Below are 18106 nucleotides of genomic sequence, written 5' to 3'. Positions count from 1 at the left end.
GCTGAGCTTGAGACGCTGCAAAGTGGGGCCGGCCGGCCTCTCCTAGGCCTACCGGCCTGGGATTTTGTCCGTTTGTCACCGACTTTCTCGTTGACGCTCCTAATCTTATCTAGATGGCGGTGGAGGGTTGTGTCGGTTTGAAGCTGACAGTTGGTAGGTCGGCCGGCCTCTCCTAGGCTGCCCGGCCTAGGTTTGGCACATCTCGGCCTCCCGTTTCTCCGACATCTTGATCCAAGGGTGCATGAAATCCATAGTGGTGGTCCGGGCCAAAAGATCTCGGTAAGTGCTACAGATGGGTCGTTTAATCCATGTGCTAGGCCTTTCGGTCATATCTTTTGTATTTGCTTGTATATCCAGTGAATAGGGGTACATTGGAGGCCCCCTAATGGTCTTGTGACAAGGCAAGATGTGTTTGGCAAAGATGCTGGGCCGGCCGACCTAGGTGAGGCCGGCTGGCCTGCAGCCTCTGCACAACACGAGTCCGAAACTTGTAATTTGCATAACTTTTGCGTCCGGACTCCGAATTGGGTGAACCAAAATTCCAATTCGATCATCTCGACGATCTCTTCAACATGGCAATGTCAAATTTGGCATTTGACAACGTTTACAATGGTGTCATCTGATATCCATGTTTCACCATCCTTGTAGATGCTCCATTTAGTGTTGTTTCTTGCATATTCTGGGCATAATCCTGCAAAACATCTCAAACCACCAAAACTTGTGGAATTTGTTAGAAATAGGTAAAATATGCATGGAACATGGTGCAAGGCTCAATTTATTCCCGAGAAGTTGATGGTCAAAATGGGAAATAATAAACGTCAACACTGCCGCAACCTTCGCCTCGTGCTAGGTGCACCACCCTCATTGGAGCAGAAGGGACTGAGCCTGAGCTTGTTCAAAAAGATTAACCGAGAGTGGCCACAGGCCCAGGCCGGCCGGCCTTTCCTAGGCTGGCCGACCCCACCTGTCAGCCAACCTCTGGCCCCCTTTCGCGTACGCACGGTTTGCCACTTCTACTCCATGTTCCTTTCTGGTTTCGTGCAATTTCATTCAAATTCATGCTAGTTAAAATCAAATCAAATACTTGAATGAAATGACTAGGAAGAGTTGGAATCTTTTCACAACCATGATATACTAAGATTTATTTCTTATGCAAGTACCGAAATGCCTCCAGAACTCATGTTTAGGATCACTTGATTGCTTACTTATTGCTTTCTATGATATAATGGCGTGGAGTTATGTTAGTTCTTGCCTCAAGGTCTTGGAAGTTTTCAATTTGAAAATACAAAACTAGGCAAAACTCTCTTGCTCATACCCATTCCCGAGCTATACTTATGAAATCCAGACACATAGCTATCCTATGCATTGTGAGCTTGCTCAAGTTTAGTGCCTCCAAATGATTTTAGATTGATTCATCTCGATGGGATCATTCACGTACACATCTATCAACTCAAAAATCCAAGAAGTGTGGATGCCAAACATGTTACACCCCCCTGAAAAGAAAGAAAAGGATGAACAAAATTCATACCTTGTCTCAAAAAAAAAGAAGAGCAAGAAGGGGGAGGTGTGTAATGCTATGCATAAAACCACCATGGATTATATCTTCATCTATCACTTGCACTTGACCCATGAGATGAGCATCTAGATTCCTAAGAGACACCGGGTTTGATCTTGCAATACAAATGTTATGGATAAGCAACACCCTTCAACTAGCTCCACATACTCCCTGTGGGAGGATTAGTGAGGAATGAACAAAATTAAGTGAATGAGTGACTTGAGCAAAAAGAGTATACCTTAGGTTTATTTAAAAATAAAAAATCACTCCAAGTACTACGTGGCAAGGCTAATCATTATCTTCATCGATTTATTCTGGAGATCAATAGGTGAACATGGAAGTGTTAGCCACCCAAAATCCGAGGTATGAATGGAAAGCTCTGAAATAACTCTTATGCACACTAGCGTTCGTGAACCCTGGACTTTGCTTGATCCTCAGGAATCTTTATCGACCCCTTTTTGCTTGGGACGAGCAAAGTCTAGGTGTGGGGGTGTCTTAGCGGTCGATTTCGATGATTTTTACCGCCAACATTCCCTAGGATTTCATTCAATTGGAACTATATTTTTAAGATTTTTACTAACATTAACGAGTTCCATGATTTTTGATGTTTATTTGAAGTGAGGAGCATCATGTACAAATCTGGGCCAAAATGGGGCAAACCCCAGGCCGACCAGTTAAGCCCTACCACATCTGGCCATTAAACTTCGTGGAAAGTCACTTGAGCTCAAGGACAAGTCATAGCAACATGGGCTCTGCAAATCTCACAAGAAAAGACCGAAAGGCCTAAACCAAGTTGAGTGGAGGGCAAAACCCGTGACAACTCAAGGAATCAAAGCCCAATTCAATCGGAGAAGCAACATGGGCCAAGTGATCAACATGTCGGTGCAAAACGAGCCTAAGCCGAGCCAGAGCCAGGCCGGCCGGCCTAGGAGAGGCTGGCCGGCCTCTAACTATTGCCGTTGGAGCCACGCAACTACTACCGACTTCCTGAGAGGATCCAGAGCATCTCTGCAAAGGCGGTGGCCACGTGGCCACATCCCCAGGCCAGCCGGCCTAGGGGAGGCCGACCGGCCCCACATGGCAGTCTCTGCTGCTCTCCCTTGGCGTGGAAGACAAGCTCAATGAACTTACCTACGTGCAACTGACGCTCAGTCAAGTACCGACTCTGAAATAGTATAAATAGAGCACCATACCCCCTCTTGTAACACACACCATTCCATAGAGAAGAGAGTCTCTTGTACACTTGTTGAGTAGAAAGAGAGTGAGGTGAGTGCTCTGGTGAAAGCCGAGCTGAAAGGAGCAGACTCGAGTTCTCTCAGTCTTACTCCACTTTGTATCCGCCTCGGAGGAATTTAATTGAGTAAGTTCCTTATCTCAACTTCAGTTTCTCGCTAGCTTTACTTTCTGTCTTAGTTACTAGTTAAGTACTTACTTTGATCTGCGGGATCCTGAGTCTACGTAAGTAGCAAGTTCTACTTATTTGAGGTTGCTTTCTATCTATGTACACGGTAGGAGCAAGTAGCTCGAAGGCTATGGGCATGGTGCCCAGGCCTGGTAGTTACCTTAGGTTGTGTTCCACCCCATGGAACCGTTGTGGTAGTCGGTAGGTGGTGACACCCCTATCCGTCCTTTGTAGTCCACCACATTCGGGTGTTTTCATAGCAGTAGTGCAGGTTGCCGTTGGACTCTCCTATCCCTTTCTGAAGTCCTTCCTCTTCCAGCCACCGAAGCAGATCAAGTTAGTAGTTAGCTTGTTAGCTAGTCAGAGTAGTAAGTTATCTGGAGTTAGGCCCTCTTCCCGTATCTTCTTCTCACTGGTTGTGTCCGCCTGACGATCTTTAAGTTTGGTTGAAGCTTTACCATTCCTTGGATTCGATATCCCAGGTATACTCCCTGGTGAAATCTACATTCGGTCTCTATGCGCTTGCGGAGTAATTAGTTAGGCTAAGGAGTGCCAACAAGCTTTTCTGGTGCCGTTGCCGGGGAACGGTAGCAACACTAGGCTTAGAGCTAATCATTCGTATGACTTTCCATCCATCCATATGGATTATTCTCCTAGTTATCCGTCAGTTCCATCTCGCGGGTATTTGGAACCACCACTATCCTTCCATCCCATACTATCTGATGGTTACGAGATCCGTCCCAGTCTCGTAGCCATGGTTCGTGCATAGTCTTTCTCTGGAAAGAAAGACGAGTGTCCCTATGCTCACTTGTAAATCTTCGAAGAGAATTGCTCTCTTCTGATTATACCCGGTATGTCCCAAAACACCTTACGGTGGAAGCTATTCCTGTTCTCTCTGATGGGGGAAGCCAAGTTCTAGTACAACCGGACGGCAAGGAGAGTCGGAGGAGATTGGATACAACTGAAGGATGAATTCTGCTTATTCTTCTATCCTATCTCCATGGTGATTCCCCATCGGAAACAGCTCCTCTCATTCGAGCAAGGAGATGAATCACTTGGAGTAGCCTGGGCTAGATTCATGCATTTAGTAGACTCCGGGCCACCACATCAGATGCCGGAGGAAATACTTATGCTACATTTCTTCTATGGCCTTAAGCCGGAAAGCGCACATTTCATGAATGTAACTTCCGAGGGATCCGTCATGTATAAAATGGTGGCTAATGTCAGAACTCTGCTAGAGAAGGTTCTGAACAGCACTGAGTACACCGGTATCTATGACGATCGACCTGAGCCCTTAGAACAGCCCAGCGAGACACAACAACTTCGAATCCTCTCAGCCACATCCTCTCCACCTCCACCACACATAGAGGAAGTAACCGAACCACCAAAGTCACCAGATCATGAGCCCTTCATTGAAGATATGCCCATATTCGTACCCGACCTCTTCACCGAGGATGAGTATTTGGAACTCGGCAATGCGACAAGCACGCCGAAGGAACACAAGTGCATTTGCTCAAGATCTGAGGTGTTCATTCCCAAAGTTTCATCGCGGATAGAGGATCTTTCTGCGATTATAAGTAAGGAATGGACAGAGGAAGCCGAGGCCAGCAGTAGTGTTGTTCAGATCTACTGTAATCCTAGAGTGCTCCTCTGCACTATTGGGGACACTGAACCACAAGAAACTTTTTACGACCCGAAGGTCGGGGTGAACGTGATGTCCAAAACCTTGGCAGATCACATTTCATCTGAGCCCCTGACCTTCTCTCGTAAGCACCTGAAGTGGATCGACAGCCAGATCATGGAAAGTAAGGGAATTCTTCATACTATGTCCCTGAAGATGGGACGTAACAAGGTTTTCCTGGATTTCCACATTTTCGATATCCCGGAAGGTGAGGAGTTCGTCTTGATTGGTCAGCCAATAGAGCCCCTTGTCAATCCGAATGGAGACCGAGCTACGCTCGAGGTTAAGGTTGGAAAAGAGAAAGTCCCGGTCAGCCTAGTTCGCTCATGCAACACCATTGCTGAGGCTAGGCCGGAGCAAGACCCATTGGAGGATGCAGTGAACATCGGCCAAGAAGAGCTAACTCAGCCCATTCTTGAGGAAGATGTCTCACACTGCGCCCAGGAAACAAATCCGGCCGGCAAAAGTAGGCTTGACGGAGAGGAGATACCGCAACCTCCTCTACCTGAGCTGAAGCCGCTGCCTCCTGGTCTGAAGTATGCATTCCTCCACAACAATAGAGCCACTCCAGTTGTCATCAGTGACAAGCTGACAAAGAGTGAAACTCGGCGGCTCATTGCAGTCTTAGAGAAGTATCGGTCCGTCATAGGATACTCTCTCCAAGACTTGAAGGGGATCAGCCCCAATCTTTGCACCCATCGCATTCCAATGGAGCCGGAACATAAGCCGTCACGAGAACATCAACGACGGCTTAATGATGCGATGAGGGAGGTAGTCAAGAAGGAGGTACTCAAGTTGCTGCACGCGGGCATTATATACCCCGTGCAAGATAGCGAGTGGTCAGCCCAGTCCAAGTAGTCCCAAAGAAGGGAGGCATGACGGTAGTCCGTAATGAGAGGAACGAGCTCATACCTCAATGGACAGTGACCGGATGGAGAATTTGTATCGATTACCGGATGCTCAACAAGGCAACCCGGAAAGATCACTTCCCTCTTCCCTTCATCGACAAGATGCTTGAACGGTTGGCAAAGCACTCGTACTTTTGTTACCTCGATGGATACTCCGGTTATCATCAGATTCCTATCCATCCCGATGACCAGAGCAAGACTACCTTCACCTGCCCCTACGGTACGTTCACCTATCGGCAAATGTCTTTTGGTTTATGCAATGCACCAGTGTCATTCCAAAGGTGCATGATAGCAATCTTCTCAGACATAATTGATCGAGCACATTATGGAAGTGTTCATGGACGATTTTTCCATCTATGGCAAAGACTTCACTCAATGCCTTGAGAACTTAGAAAAGGTTCTCAAGAGGTGCCAAGAGACACACCTAGTTCTTAACTGGGAAAAGTGTCACTTTATGGTTAGAGAGAGAATTGTTCTCGGACATAGAGTGTCTGAGCAAAGGGATAGAAGTGGACTGGGCGAAAATCGATGTTATCAAACAATTGCCACCCCCGACCAATGTCAAGGGAGTCAGGAGTTTCTTGGGTCATGCTGGTTTCTACAGGAGGTTCATTAAGGACTTCTCCCGTATAGCCAGACCCTTAACCAACCTGCTGGCAAAAACCGCCACGTTTAACTTTGACGAGGAATGCCTCGTGGCCTTCTACACCCTCAAGAAGGCACTCGTATCCGCACCCATCATTCAGCCTCCCGATTGGAAGCTTCCTTTCGAGATCATGTGCGATGCAAGCGACTACGCCGTAGGCGCAGTGCTCGGTCAATGTAGAGATAAGCAACACTATGCTATATCCTACACAAGTAAGACATTGACCGGACCTCAACTCAACTACGCCACAATGGAAAAGCAACTCCTGGCAGTAGTATTCGCCATGGACAAGTTCATGTCTTACTTGGTCGGTGCTTAGGTGATTGTGTACACGGACCACGCAGCACAAAAGTACCTTCTAACCAAGAAGGACACCAAGCCACGACTTATCCGTTGGATTCTGCTCCTACAAGAATTTGATCTGGAGATAAGAGACAAGAAAGGAGCAAATAACTGTGTGTTAGACCATCTCTCAAGGATGCAAATATAAGGGTCGGACCTCCCGATCAATGATTACTTGAGAGATGACACTCCCCTGAAGGTCACCTCATCTTGTCCATGTTACGCAAACTTAGTGAACTTTATGGTGACTGGGTACATACCTCCGGGAGAAGACAAGAAGAAATTGATTCACCTCAGCAGATTCCATTTTTGGGATGACCCATACCTGTTCAAAGTCTGCGCAGATGGTTTACTCTGCCGTTGTATCCCATTATGTGAGACCCGCAAGATCCTAGAGCGTTGTCACTCCTCACCCTATGGAGGACATTACGAAGCTTTCCGGACCCATGCAAAAGTTTGGCAAAGTGGATTCTTTTGGCCAAACATGTATGGAGATGCAAAGGAATTTGTGCGGCGTTGCCCAAGATGCCAAAAACACGGGAATATCAATTCTCGAGACGCAATGCCCCTGAAGAGCAATCTTCAAGTGGATATCTTCGATGTTTGGGGAGTCTACTTTATGGGTCCCTTCCCAATCTCGGAGCAATGCGAATACATCTTGGTAGCTGTGGACTACGTGTCCAAATGGGTCGAAGCACTTCCTTGTGTTGCGGCCGACTCGAGGAGCTCTAGGAAAACATTTCAGGAAATTATATTTCCTCGCTTTGGAGTTCAAAGAGTCGTGATCAGCGATGGAGGCTCACACTTCATTGACAGAACCTTCAGGAAGTGCCTCAGCGAGCTAGGAGTAGACCACCGGGTCGCGACACCATACCATCCCCAAACAAGTGGTCAGGCAGAGACGTCTAATAAGCAAATCAAGAATATCTTGCAGAAGATGGTCAATGGCATGGGGAAGGGTTGGAAAACAAACTACCTGAGGCACTACGGGCTTATAGAACGGCTTACAAATCGCCGATTGGTATGACACCGTATCAACTAGTCTATGGCAAGACCTGCCATTTGCCAGTTGAACTCGAGTATAAGTCACATTGGGCTATTAAGATGTGGAACATGGATCTCCAATCAGCCAGAATCAAGAGACAAATCCAGTTGGCTGAATTGGATGAATGGAGGGAGAAGGCCTACCATAGCTCTAAGCTCTACAAAGAGCAAACAAAGAGATGGCATGACAAGCGTATCAAGATCAAACAGTTCAAGGCAGGGGACAAGGTACTCCTTTTCAACTCTCATGTTCGCCTGTTTGGTCATGGTAAGCTTAGGAGCAAATGGGAAGGCCCCTTCCTAGTTTTGAACGCCGCTGACCATGGCGCCATAACCCTCCAGGACGATGACGGGAATGTTTTTAAGGCCAATGGCCATAGATTGAGAATATTCCTCGAGCCCAAAATTCCCGAGCTCGAAGAAGTAGATGTCTACGAGCTTACCGAGATAGAATAATCATCTACAGTCGTCACATACCTAAAACGTGCCTTATCTTAGGATAGATTTCTCTTTCTATTTCTTTCTTCCCATTTCTGGACAAAACCACCTACACACCCGATAAGGGAAAGGAATTAGAGAAGCCTCTAGAAGCTCGGGGCCCACACCTGACAGGGTGGGGCCGATCGGCCTACCCCAAGCCGGCCGGCCTAGCTCCGCGGCCGATCGGCCTCATCCTTTCGTGCAACATCGCCTAAGGTTCAAATTCTTTGATCCTAAGTGTTCGGAGGCCGATGAGGTGATTTAAACCGAAAGGTTCCCCTCTCTTCCTCAGTTTAGAGCCATTCACTAGTTTCCATCCTGAACTCCATTCCCTTCTCTGAGATCACCATCATGGCCTCGCAAACTTCACCCAAAACTCCCAGATCCGAGGCCATGGACACACCCACTCCCAAAGTTCCCTCCAAATCGAACCAGACCAGGGTCTCATCAAGCAGCATTCGGATTTTGGAGCCGGTGGAGATCGCCGCGTTCTCGCCATTGTCGCCGGCTGGCCAGGGGCGCCAGCCCCAGGCCGGCCGGCCTATGGGGGGCCGGCCGGCCTCACCTGAGGCCATTCATCCCCCAGTTCGATGGAGTGCTCGGTCCAGGGCCCGGTGTCGAGGGCCCTCGTGCGCTCCCGCACGCGCAGTCCGACACGACCTACCACGGGGGTTATTTCCCCTAGAAAGGTCATGACAAAGCATGCGGGGACGTCGTCGAGCGGGGCACGTGTCGCACAGGTCGTTGCACTACAGATGGTGCAGCAGGACATGTCGACGTACTCCCCGGAGTACACTCCCGCTAGCCCAAGCCCCCCACGCCACTGCATGACAGGGGCAAAGGTTGGCAGGGGCAAGGTGCTCACTCCCCTGTTGGACCGTACCGGCATGGATCTCCCGCCGAGTTCGGTGCGCTGCCACATCCGACCACCACCGATCCGTGGACTGATCGAGGTCCACGCCTACACTGACTCCGATGACGACGACGACGAGGAGGAGGAGGAGGAGGAGGAGCCCAATGACGTTGCCTCTCTCCGTGAGCAGCTTGCTACTCTCCGGCTACGCCTCAACAACATGCGCGTAGCCGAAACGGAGATAGATCGAATGGAGTTGGGGGATAGCGTAGACACCCTTCGCAAGGCGGTCTGTTCCAAGATCAAGCGCCTTGCGAAGGCGACCGGGAACGAGGATCTCTATAGATCCCCGGATCCCAAGTAGGTGTAGGTTTAGATTAGGTTTAGTCTTGGGTGCTTTCATTTCTATATTTCCTTCATTAGTTTAATTTTATAATCAGCAACACCCCCATTTCCCTTTCGAATAAAATAAAGTTTCAAGTTTTTTCTCCTTGTGTTTATGTGGTTGGTGCACATGTGTGTGCCAACCACACCCCTTGCTCTCATGTCTCACCATTGTGTAGCAAGATCAAACACGGAAGATGAGCACAAGATGTCAGAAAAATTCAAATAAATTCTAGAGGAAAATGCAAGCCGGGCGGCTCAAACTAGGCCGGCCGGCCTGAGATTTTTGGAGAAACTACAAAACCACCCTCATTGGAGCAGAAGGGACCGAGCCTGAGCTTGTTCAAAAAGAGTCACCGAGAGTGGCCACAGGCCCAAGCCGGCCAGCCTCTCCTAGGCTGGCCGGCCTCACCTGTCGGCCAACCTCTGGCCCCCTTTCGCGTACGCACGGTTTGCCACTTCTACTCCATGTTCCTTTCTGGTTTCATGCAATTTCATTCAAATTCATGATAATTAAAATCAAATCAAATACTTGAATGAAATGACTAGGAAGAGTTGGAATCTTTTCACAACCATGATATACTAAGATTTATTTCTTATGCAAGTACCGAAATGCCTCCAGAACTCAGGTTTAGGATCACTTGATTGCTTACTTATTGCTTTCTATGATATAATGACGTGGAGTTATGTTAGTTCTTGCCTCAAGGTCTTGGAAGTTTTCAATTTGAAAATACAAAACTAGGAAAAACTCTCTTGCTCATACCCATTCCCAAGCTATACTTATGAAATCCAGTGTAACACCCGGTTTACAAAAGGACATAAACCGAGCAATTATATATGTGCCAGGATCAAGTCACACATATATACAACAGAATGAACAATATATCACAGCACATATCACGTAAAAAGATATAATAAAGCGAGTACGAATGTTATTTATTACATGAATGACAAAAATGTATGATACAATGGAAGCATAAAAAACATATACGAAAACTCTCGGAAGCGTCCTGGGCGTGCACGCTCGGGCGTGATCCCGGCGAGAATCGCGGGCGGCGATCATGGCGTATCCGCTCGCGGAGGAAGCTGATCGTGTGCAACTGCTTGCGTGATCCCGGGCTCTGGCTGCTGCTTCTAGAAGGCCGGAGCATGCTCGGGTGGCTGGCAGGTGGCTACGGGGTTGGGGTGGTCCACAGGACAGCGAGGTGAGCGGGGTTCTCGGCGGAGCGGAGCTGCGCAGGGAAGAAGAAGGAAAGGAGGACAAAGGGGCGCCGACAGGTGGGCCCGGCTTGTAAGGGAGAGGGCGCGCTGCGCGGCCTGCGGGCTGGCGTGAGGGAGGAGGTGAGTTGGGCCTGGCGCGGGAGTCTGGGCCGGTGCGGGAAAGGGAATGGAGTGGGAGCGGGCTGGGCCGAAGCAGGGTAAGGAACTGGGCCGGGCTGGGGAAAGAAAAAGGAAAGGGCCGGCTGGGCTAGAAGCTGGTTTTTCCTATTTTCTGGTTTTATTTTCTCCTTTCTTTCTCAAACCAACTCAAAACTATTTGAATTCAAACTCCTATGCACTCAACCAAAAATAAAATTTATGCACCAGCATGAATGCACAAACAAGTTAAACCTAAAATAAATTTTAATTCCTTGTGAAATAAATTACAATTAAATTGTAACACCCTAATTTAATTTTCAGTATTTAATAATAAATTTAATTGGCTTTACTCAATTTTCTAAGGTTTATTGTGTTAGTATTGCATTTAATCTAATTTCTGTTCCTTAATTAATTAAAATTTTCCTTAGGATAAACTTTGTTGCTGCATTCATGCTGGTGCATTGTTTTATTTGTTTGAGTGCTAGAGCTGAAATCAAATTTGAATTTGAATTCAAAGGGCTTTAGTTGAGTTTGTTGAATAGGAAATAGATGAGAAAAGAGATAGGAAATAGAATAGGAGAAGAAAAGGACCAAAACCCACACCAAACCCAGCCCGGCCCACACCCCTCTCCCCTTTACCTGTGCCGGCCCAGCAACTCATCCGGCCCGGTCCGCTCTCTCTTCCTCGGTCGGCCCAGCGCGGCCCAGGACCCCACTTCCTCTCTCTTCCGCGTCTGGCCCACTCCAGCGCAGCCTGCACCCGCGCGCCTTCCCGCTCAGGGGACGGCCGCGCACACACGTTTTCCCCCTGCCGCGCGGGCCCCGCAAGTCAGCGCAGCCAGCTCCCCTCCTTTCCCTGCACGGGCCTTCTTTCCCTCTCCCACGGCCCAGCTCCCGCACCTCGGCCTGCCCCCACTCCTCCCGCGCATCGGACCCGAGCGCCAGCTCGCCTTCCCCGCTCGGCCCAACCGCTCGCGCGGCCCGCTTCTCCCTCTCCCGCACCCAGGCTCCGCTCAGCCTAGCAACGCAACGCGCTTAACCACCGCTGCCCCTGGGTCCTGCTCGCCAGCGACACACCCCGAGCCAGTATCGCCCCGCGTTGCGCCCGCGCTCACCCGCTGAACTCCGGGCCCCACCCGTCATCCCCCACCTTCCTCCCCGCTTTCCCCGGCTACACAGCGGCCAGCCCGAGTTTCGCCGTGATCTCCGCGCCGTGTTAGCATCCCAGGCACGCACGCCTAGGTTCCTCCGCCGATAAATAGGATCCGCGAATCCCCCTTTCCCATATCCTCACGCCAACGCCGCCGTAAACCTAGCACCGCCGCCTGCCAGATTCTGCGCCGGAGACCGCCACCGTAGGTAGACAGTTTTCCCAGCAATTGCCACCGCCGGCGACCCCTGCAGCTCCCTGACCCCTGGACCACCTACACAGGGCCCGCACGGACCTCGGCGGCCGTTCAGCAGGCCCGGGAGGACTACCACAGCAGCCGTTCCCGAGCTCCGTTCCACGACCCGCCACCGGAGCTCGCCGCCAACCCCGCTGCGTCACGCCGCCGACCATCCCGAGCCTCGGTAAGGATCTCCAACCCCTCTCTGTCGCTTTGGCGCTATCTGGGGCGGGTCATAGCCCCTGGAATCGCCAGGGCAACGCACACCGGCGAGCAGCGCCGCACAGGACCGCCGCCGCCCTTGCCCTCCCCGCTCCAGACCTCTCAGAACCCCAACAACCCCATGGGTGGATCACGCGTTCAACGCTGATCCTCCCCGGCCAAACCCTGGCCCAAAACGAGTCCGGAAGTCCCCGCCTCACCTTCTCCGGCCGCGCGCTGCCGCGGAATTGGTCACCGGCAGGCGAGCGCCACCGCTTCCCCGCGCGGGTTGAACCCCAACCGTCCGATCCTAGATCCATGGTCCAAAACAGATCCAGCCCGAGTCAACCAAATCCAAATACCGGTCAGCGCCTCCACTCTTGCACAAAAGCCCTTGTTCTTCCTTGAAATCAACCCGTGCTCCGTCCAGTTCAAAAGAAATTCCAGTTAAGTCCAGATTTTAACGTTTAAGCCCCCGACTTTTCTAGAAATCGAACCCGCCGTCCAGCCTTGGTGTTTTTGTGGGTTAGACCCTGAAGCTTTAGTTTAATTATGTTTAGGCCCTCGGTTTTTGCATAAAACCCCCAGAAACTTAGTTTTTCTCGCAGATAAGCCCCTAGAACTTGTTTTTAGCCTAGATTTTACGTTTTAGCTCCGTTTTAGGCGTTCTTTATGTCCACGCGATTGTTGTAACGCGTAGAATAGTTTTAGGTTAGTTTAGTGTGCTGTTTTTATGTATTGATGTACTATTTCTCAGTGTTTGCCTTTGTCTGCTTGTATGTATTGTGCTGGACTTGTTTTTGGCCATGTGTTCGTGAGTAGACATTGAGCTACCGGAGGAGCATCAGTACCAGTGCCAAGAGCCATCTTCAGAGCAGTTTGAGCAGCAGGAGAACTTTTGAGAAAGGCAAGTATAACATGAACAACCTATCACTTTTAAATACAATTTCATACTGCATTTAATACTGTATGCCTATAAGGACTTTCCTAGCCACTTTATATCCTTTATATATACCTTTGGGTTGCATTTTGGTTAGTTGTGCTAGGTTGCTGCGCTATAACACACTCTAGTCCTTTTTAATTAATTTGATTAATGGTTTACTTGAACTTAATTCTGAGAGTGGCCCTCTGTGCTTCGTGCTTGAGTGGATCACGTCTCGTTAAAATATGGTTTTTGTAGAAACATGGTTTAGGGGGCCAGCATGGTGCTTAGTGCTTGGTTGGCCACTCTCCATAAGGACCGGTTCATAGAGCGACAACCTGGGACAACAGCGCTACCACAAGGCTAGAATGGGATAGACTTGGCATAATAATTAGATCTTTTTGGTTTGGAGTAACTTACCTACGGGGCAGGGGCGGTAAGCTTCTATGTCCCTCGTACTGAGTGGCCTCGTCTGTGCTTCGTGTCTTGACGCCCACTAGACCTGCTCCATAGTCGCCGATCCACCCTCGCGGTTACTCCCTACCAACGAGATTCTTTGTAAAGGCCTCGTAGTGAGTCGCTAGCCATCTCACCTAAGGAAGTGTGATGAACAACTGGCGTAGCTCACGACTTGTGGGTAAAGATGTGCAACCTCTGCAGAGTGTAAAACTAGTATACTAGCCGTGCTCACGGTTATGAGCGGCCCAGATCCTCCTTTTGATTAGTGGGGTTGTCTCCTTCCGATGAGGGAGGTGCCTCTCGGGGTTACCTTGGTGGCTTGGTTTCGGTTTGGTTCTCAGTAGTATCATGATTAAATTTGACTAATTACTATATAACTGAGTTAATGGTAATTCATCAACTCGAAGTAAATAGCTTTAATAAAATTTTGCCAAGACTTAAAAGCTAATGCAGTCAGTCAGCCAACCTTAGAGCTCATAGTTTTTGTTATACTTGTTGAGTACAAGATGTGTACTCACTCTTGCCTCTTCTCTACTTTTTCCTCTTGGCTACGCTACTGCTGCTCAGTTCCTGCCGACACGAGGGAGTTCGTCCAGCGCTACCAGGACTACGAGGACTTCTAGGTGTTCGTCTCCCAGTCGACGTCCCTGTGGCGCCCTGCTTCAGCTTCGGAGAGTCCTTATCGTATTTTGTACTTCGCTTCCGCTGTATCGGACATCTTTGTCATTAATGTAAGAAATAACATTCGTATTTCGATTTATTATGTCTTTTTACGTGATATGTGCTATGATATACTGTTCATTCTGTTGTATATACGTGTGACTTGATCCTGGCACGTATATGATTGCTCGGTTTATGTTCTTTTATAAACCAGGTGTTACAGAGTGGTATCAGAGCCATATCGACTGTAGGACGAAGCCTAGATAGAACTGGTCGAGTTTTAGGACTTCTTCTCTCCAATCCTTGCTTGCTGACACTAATTTGCTATTATACCCCTTGACTTCTATGACTTTTTACCCGTCTTGCCTTGATTTCTCTCTCCGAAGAATAGTTTTCGTAGATTTGGCCTGAATCAATCATCTGACCACCATGAGTATTAGCTAGGTGACCCTTTTATAATAATACGATAGCACGTTCTGCGACGCGTTGTGTTAGTCGAGTCGGATGTTAAACTCGGCTAAGTTGTGAAAATTGTCTGCTTGTTATTATGCTACATGCTTGATTTGGATTTTTGAATGATTGCATAGCTTAGTAGTTTAAATTTGTTTAAAGAAAATCACTCATATGTTAAAGTTAACTAATTAATAAAATGAGTTAGATCGTTGGGGGTAAAACCGTCCACTCCATCCTCTCTACCTTATCATGCCTTGGGTTCTCCTGTCTTGCTCGTCGAGAAGAAGGATAGCGCGAAGAGAAGGTGATATCTAGAGATTCACCGACGAGGACGTCGGTTTCTGTAAGGGGGTAGGGATGTGACACCCCGTCCTACAGTTAGTACAAGAGAAGTTGAAAATCTCTCAGATGAAACAGAAGAGTTATGCTCTAGTTTCTAGTTCCCGGATTTATGTAACACCTACCTGGCGTTTTTCTCTTTTCCTTGACCTTACCAATCTGTATTTCCTTTTATCCCAGCTCAGATGTCGGCAGAACAAAAAGACCTTGGAGACAGTGCAATGGGTGATGGTGAGAAAGCTTGCCCGTGTTGCTAATTCTATGGCGTTCCTTGTCGTCAAGTTCAAGCGACCGAAGATGAAGCCACAACTAGGAGCAACCAGAGGTTGTTCTCCAGTACAAAGAGAAAGATGTCCCATCAAGAGCAGCTAGCAGAGGATTCCCTTTTCCTTGACTCCCCATCGGTCGAAGAGCTACTGTAACACCCTAATCTAAATTTCAGCATTTATTAGTAAATTTAATTGGCTTTATTTAATTTTCTAAGGATTTAATTTGCTTAGCTTGCATTAAATCTAATTTTTGTTCCATAAATAATTAAAATTCATCATAGGTTAATTTTGTTGTTGCATCATGCTGGAGCATCTTTTCTTTTGTTGTGTGGTTAGGTTTTGAATTCAAATTAGTTTGAATTCAATTAGTTGTTTTTGGTTAGAATTAGGAAGGAAAAGAAATAGAAGTATAGAAGAAAGCCTTAAACCCAAACCCAGAAAATCCAAAACCCAGTCCGGCCCACTACCTCAGCCCAAACTCGCGAGATCCCGCCCAACCCGGCCGGCCCAGCTCGCCACCCCGCTCCTCTCCCCGCGGCCCAAGTCCCCGCTCAGCCCGCTCGCGACTGCGTCGCCCCGCTGCCACCTGGACCCCACCCCGCCAGCGACCCACCGCGTCCCCCTCCCTGACCGTGCGGGCCCGCTTGGCAGGCCCGTCTTCCCCTCCGAACCACCCCTCTGTTCCGCTCCGCGAGCTCTGGTTCCCGCTGCCCGTGGCCCCGCTCCGCCCCGCGCGCGCGCACGGACCCGCTCTATCCAGCACTCGCGCACGGGCCCGCACGCCAGCCTCGCCCGCGCCCTTCCCTTCTAGAAACCAGCCCGGGATCGGATGAGGATTCGATCCCGAATCACCGCCGCGTTCCTCGCCGGACTTTCCCTGGGCGCGCCTCCCCGAGATCTCCGGACGTCCCCCTTTAAACCCAACCGAGACCCTCTGCCTCCTCATTCTACCCCGCCGCCACCCCAAAACACTAAGCCGCGCCGCCCGTGTTCCCGGAGTCGAAGCAGAACCACCCACCGGTGAGCTTTTCCTCTCACGATTTCTTGCCGCCGGCCTGGCTCTGGCCACGCTGACCCCCTTCCAACCTCGCAGGCACACCCCGCAACGACCCGCACCGCCCTGACGCCCGGAGACGCCCTGCAACGGTCCTTACCCGAGCTCTACCCGTGCGCCGCCGCCGGCCACCGTCGACAGCTACCCCTGCGCGGCTTCCCCGACCGACCTGCACCTCGGTGAGCACCAGTTAATCCCCCTGAACCTGTTACGCTAGTTGGTTAGCCCTTAGCCCGCTCCCGAGGACCCTGCACGCCGCGCCCCGCGCGAGGTTCGCCGCCTGCGCCGCCGCACCCATGTCCCGAGCCCCGAATCCTCTTGCCTGAGCACACCAGTGTCCTACGCATGCCTCATAGGTGCTTCTAGACCCCAGCCCCGCTCGAATCCTCCACGGGAAGGCCGAGTTTGGCTTGCGCCGGCGATCCCCCACCGCGGAGCTCTACTCCGGCGACAGCGCCGCCGCCTCCCGCGCACCCAGATCCCCTGACCCGCTCGATTAGGGCCCAACGGACGCGATTAGAACAAATCCAGCCCAGATCCGAGCCGTCAGATCCAAAACCGGCGGCCCAGATTAGAAGATACCCCTTCGTGCATTACTTTTGTTAAAGAGGCCCTCAATTTTTCTTTATTTAACCCGCCGTCCTGAACTGTGTAAAAGTATTTAGATTTCAGTCCTGATTTTAACGCTTAGCCCCCTGAGCTTCTTTAATATTGAACCCGCCGTCCACCCTTGACAGTTTTACGTGTCAAACCCTGGATCTATAGTATAATTACGTCTAGGCCCTCGGTTTTAGCAGAAAAACCCCTGGAACCCTGTTTTTCTTACAAATAAGCCCCTGAACCTTGTTTTAGGCCTAGTTTATGCGTTTTAGCTCCGTTTTTAGCGTTCTTTATATCCACGCGATCGTTGTAACGCGTAGAATAGTTTTAGATTAGTTTAGTGTGCTGTTTTTATGTATTGATGTACTGTTTCTTAGTTTTTGTTAGTGTTTGCTTGTATGCTTATTTATCGTGCATTGTTTTGGCCATGAGTTCGTGAGTAGACGTTGATCCATCTGAGGAGCCCCAGTACCAGTACCCGGAGCAGCCGTCTTCGGAGCAGTTTGAGCAGCAGCCTGAGCAGTACGAGGAAGGCAAGTGTAACATGAACAACCTATCACTTTTAATTACATTTACATACTGCATTTTAATACTGTACGCCTATAAGGACATTCCTAGCCACTTTATATCCTTTATATATACCTTTGGGTTGCATTTTGGTTAGTTGTGCTAGGTTGCTGCGCTATAACACATTCTAGTCCTTTTTAATTAAATTGATTAATGGTTTACTTGAACTTAATTCTGAGAGTGGCCCTCTGTGCTTCGTGCTTGGGTGGCTCACGTCTCGTTAAAATATGGTTTTTGTAGGGGCCAGCACGGTGCTTAGTGCTTGGTTGGCCACTCTCCATAAGGACCGGTTCATAGAGCGACAACCTGGGACAACAGCGCTACCACATGGCTAGAATGGGATAGACTTGGCGTAATAATTAGATCTTTTTGGTTTGGAGTAACTTACCTGCGGGGCAGGGGCGGTAAGCTTCTATGGCCCTCGTGCTGAGTGGCCTCGTCTGTGCTTCGTGTCTTGACGCCCACTAGACCTGCTCCATAGTCGCCGATCCACCCTCGCGGTTACTCCCTACCAACGAGTTTCTTTGTAAAGGCCTCGTA

The 18106-nt window shown here is 49.5% G+C and overlaps 1 protein-coding gene across 1 annotated transcript; it reads left to right on the top strand.

Annotated features, from left to right (window-relative positions):
• The first annotated feature begins 7647 nt into the window (after window positions 1–7647).
• Window positions 7648–8034, top strand: LOC120662463. Its single transcript, XM_039941605.1, has one exon. The coding sequence runs from the start codon at window positions 7648–7650 to the stop codon at window positions 8032–8034; it is 387 nt and encodes a 128-aa protein (XP_039797539.1).
• Window positions 8035–18106: the final 10072 nt, after the last annotated feature.

The sequence above is a fragment of the Panicum virgatum genome, chromosome 2N (genome assembly GCF_016808335.1).
Source record: "Panicum virgatum strain AP13 chromosome 2N, P.virgatum_v5, whole genome shotgun sequence".
In the NCBI taxonomy this organism is placed as follows: domain Eukaryota; kingdom Viridiplantae; phylum Streptophyta; class Magnoliopsida; order Poales; family Poaceae; genus Panicum; species Panicum virgatum.
Note: the sequence above shows the minus strand (reverse complement) of the source record. Positions and strands in the feature narration are given on the sequence as shown.

Coding starts and splice junctions, on each gene's coding strand:
- LOC120662463 (XM_039941605.1), top strand. CDS start 7,648: ATGGATCTCCAATCAGCCAGAATCAAGAGACAAATCCAGTTGGCTGAA.